The 9236-nt window shown below is 41.7% G+C and overlaps 2 protein-coding genes across 2 annotated transcripts; one reads left to right on the top strand and one right to left on the bottom strand.

Annotated features, from left to right (window-relative positions):
• The first annotated feature begins 4 nt into the window (after positions 1–4).
• On the top strand, positions 5–6260 carry LOC135348783 (dynein regulatory complex subunit 7-like). The gene is made up of 15 exons (XM_064547121.1): positions 5–166; positions 261–411; positions 505–630; positions 929–1120; positions 1293–1673; positions 1880–2002; positions 2346–2418; positions 2495–2623; positions 2919–3047; positions 3220–3283; positions 3367–3754; positions 4061–4171; positions 4686–4922; positions 5458–5666; positions 6053–6260. Exons 1-15 carry the CDS (start codon positions 102–104, stop codon positions 6132–6134), a joined length of 2460 nt encoding a protein of 819 aa, XP_064403191.1. The 5' UTR covers positions 5–101; the 3' UTR covers positions 6135–6260.
• Positions 6245–9089, bottom strand: LOC135348894 (DNA repair protein RAD51 homolog 2-like). Its single transcript, XM_064547273.1, has 8 exons — positions 8948–9089; positions 8767–8880; positions 8555–8656; positions 8181–8302; positions 7697–7969; positions 7403–7574; positions 6775–6865; positions 6245–6489 (listed from the first exon to the last, which is right to left on the bottom strand). The coding sequence occupies exons 1-8, from the start codon at positions 9032–9034 to the stop codon at positions 6392–6394; spliced, it is 1059 nt and encodes a 352-aa protein (XP_064403343.1). The 5' UTR covers positions 9035–9089; the 3' UTR covers positions 6245–6391.
• Positions 9090–9236: the final 147 nt, after the last annotated feature.

Genomic DNA, 9236 nt, shown 5'->3' with positions numbered 1-9236 from the left:
GCTCAACAGTTTTTGGGGGGTGGGGCTCAACCAGCTCCTTGGTTTCTAGGCAACAGAAGCATGTGTGTGGATTTCTTCTAAATAGTGTTCATCTGAAAGAAATGGAGTCTTTGATCAGCGAATTGGACAAGATTAAAGTTGAAGCACCCTCCATAACTCTCCCTAGGTAAGACAAAAACCCTTGGAGCTAACCTATCTTTGTATCTTTGCTCCACATACGTAATATACATTGTCTACATACATTTAATATACGTACGTAGTGATAACGAGGTACCTGATTCCTACTCCTTGAATGGGGTCAAAGAAAAGGTTCTCCTGGCGTATGCCGGTAACTTCCAGAGACAGTTTACCCAGTTGTATGGGGACAGGAAACCACTGCTTCTGAATCCAATCAACGAGTGTGGAATAGAGGTATAGATCGAGTAGATACATTGTATCTCATAGTCTCCAATCCTAGCAATATGCATGTATCTTTTTACCTGTGCATGTTCTCTCAACCTGCAGAAGTTTCTGTGTACCACTATAAGGCCAACCTACCTGCCCTACAAAGAGCTGTATGAATATGATTCGTGTGCCGAATTTGTGGCCGACTACCTCCTTTATGAGCCCCTCAAGACGCCCACTGAGTTGGTGAGAGTGTGTTTGGTGATACCAACATCTGTGCTATGATTGTATGTACTACAGTGTAACCTCTTTGGTGTAACAGTGTGGCGGTGTGTGCAGTATAGCCTCCATAAATGATTTGTACTATCTTAGCAGTTGTGTTTTGTTTGTGTTGTGCTTTAACTGTAACTGTTAGATTGTGTTTGGCACTGGCTTGATGATACTGCTGTTCGTCCTTATAAGATACTATGCCACATTTCTACATGGACATACTGCACAACTAACCGCTTAAGTAAGAGTATTTGTTGCTATTTCTCCGGTTCAGCCAGAGAGAGTGGTATCATCCACCCTAGTGCTCAAGAACCAACAAGGCAACTGCTTTGAGTACGCCAACCTCATGACCTCCCTTTTAATTGGGGTGGGCTATGATGCTTACTGTGTCTGTGGGTATGCCACTCAAGACATCACTCTCCTTAACCAGCTCAGGAAAACTTGTCCTCTCACAGTCAAAGACCAGGTATGTATGAAATCTCTGTAGATACAGATTGCATGTGTATCTGCAAGCTTTGTGTACTTTCGTAAGACCCTGATTTAAGGTTAATAACTGATATCGACATTTGAAGTTTGTATATTTGGAGAGTGGCCTTAAATTGAGGTATTGTGGTACATGAATTTTTAAACTACTGCAGATTAAAGAAGCTGTCGATGAAAACAAGAAGAAAGTTGGTTATATCGTCAAACCTCCACGAGATCTTAACTCACAATTCGAGAGAAGACTGGAAAACAAAGAAAAAGCAAAAATCGAGGAACAAGAGAGAGAAAAACGGGAGAAAGAAGAGACCAGAATAGCTGAAGCTGAAGCCCCTCCCCCTGATAGCTGCTATGGTCTGAGGATCCATTGTTGGGTGCTGGTACTGTCGGGTATGAGAGGGGTGGCCCAGAGCTTCTTCATTGAGCCCACTACGGGAGAGGACCACCCTCTCGACTGGGACCAGTACCTCGGCATTGAGACACTCTGGAACCACAAGAACTATTGGGTTAACATGCAGGACTGCTCACAGGGAGTGCAGGTACACTGACTATACTATCAATTGTGCGTGTATCTCAAACTGAGTATATAAAATTACAGTGCTGTATTCTGTGTATAGTAGTGTGTAACAGCTACTGGCTTTTAAATCCCAAGACGAAGATACATGTAAATATAGACTGTACGTGTGTGTGACTATACTTTTGTCCTGTGAACCTGTATTAATGTATATTTCTGCCGCTATGACAGGGCCTGAGATATGACCTTGGAGATGCCACACTGTGGGAGTTCTTCTTCCCCTGCCTGGAGAAGCCATTGCTGATAGTGCCGGGAGAGCAGCCACAACTGGAGGACTATGACAAGGAGGAGGAGGTGAGAAGCCTGAGGTATCTGTACACATACGCGTAACAATTGAGCTGTGTAGTTTTCACAGATATACGTAGATTGTTTATGCACTCGTGTCAGAGATGTGTTGAAACACAGAATTAATGAACTCTTGGTTGAAACATTATGATAGTACTTACATGTACGTACATAAGTATACTTTTACATAGTATATAGAAAGTGCTAGCAATTATTTTATGCGTGATACTATAACTAATGCAAAAATTATGCAAGTAGCTGTCATGTAATTTTTTTATTAATCGACTTTTAGTCGAGGCCTACGGTTGTGTATTCCTGTAATAATAATTGTGATTGTTATGTGGCATTGTAGGATGAGGATGACTTGAAGGAAGATTTTCAGCTTCCTCCGTCCTGGGTTCAACCCATCGAGATATCACCAAAAGGTAGCCATTAATTAATCCCTACAAACAATGTGTGAGGTGGAGACTGAATACCTGACATTGTTGCTTTCCTGTGCAGACCTTGAGACCAGATGCCCTCGAGGCAGCAAGCAGGTGCTCTACTATCGAGCCAAGCTGGAGAAGTTTGCCGAATATCTGAATCAAGACGGGCTGGTTTCCAGAATAACTTCCTATGATGATACTGGACGTGAGTAATAAGAGTTTTGTAAATTATTCTTGTGTGAGTGCATGGAACTTCTAACAAATTGACTACATGTGTAATGTACATGTACCTAGAGCTTATAATATCAAGAGCAACTACATTTTATTAGCTACCTATAGCCTTGATAATTAAAATGGTAGCCTCGCTGTAATAACATTATGTGCATACATCTAATACCCTTAGTCTGAGAGAAATCATTGTGATAAGAAGGTTTTGTGCATAATTATAGTTATATACCTGTGCTTTTTCATGTGTAATAATTTAGTATGTATCTTCACAGGCTCTCGTAAGAACCAAGTCCAGTGCCAGTTCCAGCACCGGATGGACTGTCTGGAGAGTAGGGTGGAGAGCACCAAGATAGGAGAGGTGACAGAGAGCTTTGCTCCCGGAAGATCCAGGGCACTAAAAGGTACTTCGTGCTGCATACATGTAGCTTGCTTGACAGCTGTTACGTACATGTGTTTGCGTATAGGTATATACTGTAAATTTGACGTCAGGTATTTTTTGCAAAAATTAATGCTTTTACCAGTGCCAGTGTACAGGCATAGACGTCTTAAATTGTCTCCTCTTTATCTCCTTAGAGCACATCCACTATGAGAGCAATCCATTGAGGGCTGCCAACAGAACCATGCTCTTCCATTCATAGTGAGTGTGTGGAGCGGTGCACACAAGACTCAGCATTCTGGCTATGATGTTACGTATGTACATCTTGTTTACTTGTTCTACAGTGCTCGTGTGGATTGCCTGTTTAAGAGAGAGTTCACAGCCACTGAGATGATCGAACACTTTAAAGAGCGTCCCGACTTTCTCCACTATCGACACACCACCTACCACAAGGTCCCAAAGTCACGTTCCTTGGACGCAGCCCTCAACAAAGACACGAGTCAAAAACCAATCTTGAAGATTGTAGAGCGATTCCGCCACAATCATAGCATCCCTCCCAATAGTGATGTGGCAGAGAGAGTGTTTTTACTTGATGAGAACAAAATTCGTGTGTCGTACCATCTCGAGAAGGACCGCATCACACCCTCCACAAGGGAATACATCATTCCTCAAGTCACTGGGGACCAGGGCTATAATATGCATTTCGATCCTGACATGACTACAGCTTTTCAGGTAAGGAGTTATTCATGTGTACAATTTTTTACTGATGTACTCTATAGAGTACTGTATAGCGGGTAAATTTGACGTCCCAGCTTGATACTCAGTCCAAGTATATTCGTACGAGATCAATAATGCCTACAGCATGATCATCAAATTAAAAATCGCCAATTAATAGTTCAAACGCCTCATTCGCCAAATTTACCCGCTTTACAGTATTAATTTTTAAGTCTGTACATACTTTCAATACTATAATTATGTACTTTCCCCATTGTGTTCAGCTACACGCATGTACATGTAGCTGTGTCTGGTTGCTTGCAGGTCGACCCTTATGCCAGTGACCCCAAGAACAGACATTTGTTCCAGCACCTGGAGAGGCTTATACTAGCTCAGGAGGAGAGCATTGCACGGATCCGAGAGTCAGAGAAAGAGGTAGGCCACATGCACAGGCTTTTGGTCAATTTAAACTACATGACATTGTACATGTTTGCTTAATCGCAAGCAACGTAAAATTCATTAATGCCTTTTTAAACCAATTTATTACCATGTCTGACTCGACTCATAATTAACTTGTACATGTACATGCATGTAGATTTCCCCTTAATACAATGTGGCTGTTAATCCCTAAACCACATTGTGTCCTAGTGGATGTATAATTATATAGACATGTTGCATTGTTGGTTATTCCCTGGTTCCCTTTATGTCTATGACTCATTGCCACTAGGACAAAATGTGGTTTAGGTAGTATTAAGGGGAAATCTACATGCATGTACAAGTGAAAGTGTCTACGGTCACGGTCTGCATTGTTTGGTTATTCCCTAGTATTACCCGAATAGTACACGTATCCTAGCAACACTGGTTAACTACATTACATACTTTGTTGTACTTACTTACATGTACCGTTAATAATGCACAGTGACACATTCACACAATTACAATCCGACAGACCCAAACCATCCTAAACGTCCGGATGCAGGAAGAGCTGCACACTTCTCTCTCTATCTCAGTCTATGATGTGGCCCGCAACGAGGCAGCTCGCACTCATCGACGAGAATTGGAGCTCAAACTAGCCGAGGAGGAGAGGATTCGTAAGGAAAAGGAGAAGGATTATCTGGCGCCATTTGCTGCCAGGATAGGGGATCCCCCCACCTTCAATAGGCAGCAGATGGAAGACGTCTCTCAGGTATAACCGTCGATTTGTGTATACTATAAGGTACAGACATACATGTACTGTTACATACACAGTCAATTGATGCTACATTGTAGGTACAGAACGATGTATACTTACTATGTATATTGCTACAGATATACTACATGTATACTTTAATTATTAATTGATGCTAATTAAGGTACACACGTACGATATACCGTATAGCGCGAAATTTTCGAGGGGCTTAATTTTCGCGGATTTCGTGGGTTAGAATCCTACACGAAAATTAAGTCCACGAAAATTGAATTACCTGCTATAGCATGCATAGATTTAAAGGCGTGGCTTCCGGTAAGCAGTCATTCCGCGAACATTGTGCAACGAAATAGCTTTTAGAGGCTAATCCACGAAATATAAGTGCCTCGAAAATTTCGCGCTATACGGTAGATGCTGAATTTCTGTTGCTAATTAACTCATTGTATTAATTTTTTATGTACTGTAAAAGTGTATCTGATTGTGTACAATAATTACATGGAAGTGCTCTAGTAGTTTAAATTACTTCCTACTCCAGGACTGTCTCAAAGACTTGCGAACACGTCTTGTGGACATGGCCAACATCATTCAGCATCGGTTTGAGGCAGAGACAGAGGAGCTTTCAAAGAGGCAGATCTGGTATAAGTCCAAGCTGGGCTCCCTCACCAAAGAGGAGGAAAAAGACTACATCGATTTCTGCAATGATGCCATGTTCAGAATACACATCCTCGAGCAGAGATTAAACAGGTGACCTTTAGGGATTATCAACATGTAGTCAAATTTCAGGTCAAGTAAACAGAATAATTATAATAACAGTGCCCATACATGTACATGTACTGAAATCCCCAGCTGTCACTTCCTGCACACACAATAATTATGTGGTCTATGTTAACACGTTGTCATGCTTTAAATCGCCAATTTAAAACTCCCACCAAATTTTCCAGGTATACTAATTATTAGGTCACATGGAATACCTAGGCACTTTTCACATGTACGTGGATCTTATAAATGAGTGTCTAAATACTTTTATGCGTAATTTTTTGTTGTATATAGTCATGATAATTATTTAGGCAGTAACTTTAAACATGTCTGCATGTTGATACTCTGTGACTGAGTTGTATAACCTCCTGCAGACACAAGATCACTGCTCCCCAAAAGTACAGAGATCTGGAGAACAGACTGAGAAACGATCCCAGGCTCCAACTACCTCATTGACCATCAACAACAAACACTTAACTATACAGTGTACAGCCATCATGCATTTTTATGCCAACAGTGATGTACACGTATATCATTTCTGAATAATAATTATATCTTGCTATAAAAGCTTAATGTGCCCAGTCTACAGCCTATGAACTTCATAATTAAACAGCAAATAGTGGGCAAATTGAGCAGAGCAGGCAAGGCATGAAATTCATACACAACTGGACAGTGTGTGTGGTGAGAAGAGCAGGCATGAAATTCAATGTGTTTTATACACGACTGGACAGTGTGTGTGGGTTCATTGTCGAGTGGACTGCAAGTGATATCCGTTGTGGGTCTTTTTTCTCTTCATCGGTGACTAACTTGTCTGTAAATGAGATAATTATGTGCAAACAACCATGTAAAAATGGCATATTCCAAGTTGCCACATAATAATTATACACCCAGCATGCACAATTAACAAGCCACGGTAATCTATCCTATGTACACATGAGGGGGGTTATTGGTCATCTCTCGTGCTAATTGGCTTAAAAATTAATTTTGACCACAATGTGTGGGCCAACTGTTTTCATACACTGGAAGCTGTATATAACATCAGACTATGATGCATAACTTAATTATGGGACCACATCCGGAAAATTTTTGTGTGTACCTGTTTTGTCATTATCCAGTATTAGGCCTTCATTCTCAATCGATACAACGAAGCTTATCATATCACAAAGGGGGCTTTTGGAGACAGTCACCTACATGTAGGAAACAAACACAATATTGTAATGACTAAAAATGGTGTTTAAACAATGTAGACTTTCATGATGTCTCTGGCAGGCACAATGTGGATACACCTGCTGCATGCAGGAAGAGCTAAGATAACTAGAGTAAACCCTCCTAAGATAACTAGACCAAACCCTCGGCGTAATTGGGTCTACAGCCTCAAATCAAAGCTGCGTGTACATCTAGGCCAACGTGCAGGTTCGAGCTTCGACCAACAACCAAATGAGTGGGCTAACTTCTAGGAATAGTACATGTAAACTAAATAGGCATGGTTGTATAAAGCTGGCTCATGATATGCATGGCTCCATGGTATAAACTAAACCTGACGTGTTAATACAAACTAACACCCACCCCGCGTTTCCTATGAGAGAATTATGAGGAGTGAGACTACCTTAAATCTACCAACTAAAGACATTATTTGCTTAGGCATACCATCAGCCATACTTTAAGGCATGTGAAGTAACAGATGAATGGTAAACATCGAAACACTTTTCCCCTCATTTAAATACCGTTCTCATGTTTCCCTCCCTGTACTGCATGAGTAGTCTTGTGTTCACAGCATGTGACCACGAGTTTCCCAATGCCACAGTCACGATACTGTCCTCCTCTTGATCATGTGACACCTTTGTAGTAATTTGATTGGTCACGAGGATTGGGATCTTAAACGACTCTGCGACGTACCTGGTGGTTTAAACATGACATTGTCTATGCACATAAAGACGCTACGAATGTCATTAAATCTATAATAGATTAATTAGGGCGTGAAATTGGAACAATCTGGAAGCATTACAAAACATACTCACTTTAGTCTTGCTGCTTGTGTGTTCAGAAGAGCAGCTCTGTCGGCCACTCCTTTCTTTGAAGAGGTATTAAATTCCTTCCTCACCAGTGACGCAATCGAGTCCACTATCACTAGCCTGATCTTCTTGTCGACTATTATCTCCTCCAGTTGTGCCAGTCTCTCTAAAAGAATGTCGCAGGTCATCTCAGTAAAGACGTGCACTCTTGAGGCCAAGGCAAGCAAGTGCTCGGACGAGGAAGAGTTGGGGTGTCGATACTTGGCTATCTCTACCAACCTGCAGTGTGTGTGTGTACAGCACCTTATATGGTGTGAATGACGGCGTGAGGTGTGTGGGCCGGGGTAGCCCTGATTAAGGGCCATGGGAGCAAGGAGCTATGGTCAGTAATAAGGTTGTGATACTACAATAAAATGCTGCTTCTTGTAATTCCACTCCCCAAAACATTTTGTGCATCTTAAGTAAGCAACTTTATACACCTCCCATATACCTCTCAGCACTGAATGCTCCTTCAGTGTCAATGTATGCCACATTCTGTCCAGCGGACAAGGCAGTCACCACAGCAACAGTCACACAGAATTGGGTCTTGCCACAGCCGGGGGGTCCACTGATCTAACATGATGTGAGGTGTGGGGGTGTGAGTATTCCAGTGTTGTATGGTAAAGTGGTTTGATTTCAGAGCGCAAGTATTTAAGTAAATTTGGAAGTTTGAAGCCTACTATACGTACAACATACACATGGACAACAAATCACCTGCACCCATCTGTACAGTTATGCATGTATTAGATTGATGGCTGTACTTTAAGCTTTATGTGTGTGTGTGTGTGGGGGGGGGGGGGGGGGAGAGGGCAGAGCATAACAAACCTCAGTGATCATCCCAGAGGGGAGACCTCCTCTGAGCAGGGAGTCTAATCTGTGCAGGGACGTGGGTACACACTTTTTACCCCCTTCATACAGCGAGAGTGCCTACACATAAGTGAGTGCAAGGTGAAGCATATTTGCATGTGGTGCACCACAGGTACAGGTATGTAGGTTTTTAATGACGAAACTAAAATACAAGTTGTGGTAGTTTTTACATTTTGTCCGTGAGGAGCTGAAGCCTTAGATATCGTTATAATCAGCGCTTGTAGTTGAGAGTAAGAGTAGCCAAGCACGGTCATCAACTCAAGAGGAGACTTGCTCAAGAAATCCTGCAAAGGTGAGAGGAAGGAGAAACATAATTAATTAATTATTTATTTATTTATACTAGTATATTACCTTGCTAGTGTAAACACCATGTTGTTGAAGAGCTTCTATGTCTTTTTGGGGTACACATTTGACTCTGGTCAACCTCTTCAATGACATAATTATTCTGTCAGCTGTTTGAGACAACAATCAACCGCATAACTGATTGGTCTCGCCTCGACCACCCACTGGATTCTTGGAATCTACAATGCACCTTTAATAAAACCAGGCCCAATTCTAAACCGCCTACAATAACCAGGATCTAGGAGCATAAATATCCTGCTATAGCCAATACAAGAACCAAATAAGTCTGAAACTGTAG

The sequence above is a fragment of the Halichondria panicea genome, chromosome 15, assembly GCF_963675165.1.
Source record: "Halichondria panicea chromosome 15, odHalPani1.1, whole genome shotgun sequence".
Taxonomy (NCBI): Eukaryota; Metazoa; Porifera; class Demospongiae; order Suberitida; family Halichondriidae; genus Halichondria; species Halichondria panicea.
Note: the sequence above shows the minus strand (reverse complement) of the source record. Positions and strands in the feature narration are given on the sequence as shown.

What these genes read in the sequence shown, in the direction of transcription:
- LOC135348783 (XM_064547121.1), top strand. Translation starts at nt 102, where the DNA reads ATGGAGTCTTTGATCAGCGAATTGGACAAGATTAAAGTTGAAGCACCC. An exon ending in TCAACGAGTGTGGAATAGAG is followed by an intron (nt 412 to 504) that starts GTATAGATCGAG and finishes CTCAACCTGCAG; the next exon opens with AAGTTTCTGTGTACCACTAT. An exon ending in ACCATGCTCTTCCATTCATA is followed by an intron (nt 3,284 to 3,366) that starts GTGAGTGTGTGG and finishes CTTGTTCTACAG; the next exon opens with TGCTCGTGTGGATTGCCTGT.
- LOC135348894 (XM_064547273.1), bottom strand. Translation starts at nt 9,034, where the DNA reads ATGTCATTGAAGAGGTTGACCAGAGTCAAATGTGTACCCCAAAAAGAC. An exon ending in CCTCTGGGATGATCACTGAG is followed by an intron (nt 8,303 to 8,554) that starts GTTTGTTATGCT and finishes ACATCATGTTAG; the next exon opens with ATCAGTGGACCCCCCGGCTG. An exon ending in GGAGCATTCAGTGCTGAGAG is followed by an intron (nt 7,970 to 8,180) that starts GTATATGGGAGG and finishes CACACACTGCAG; the next exon opens with GTTGGTAGAGATAGCCAAGT.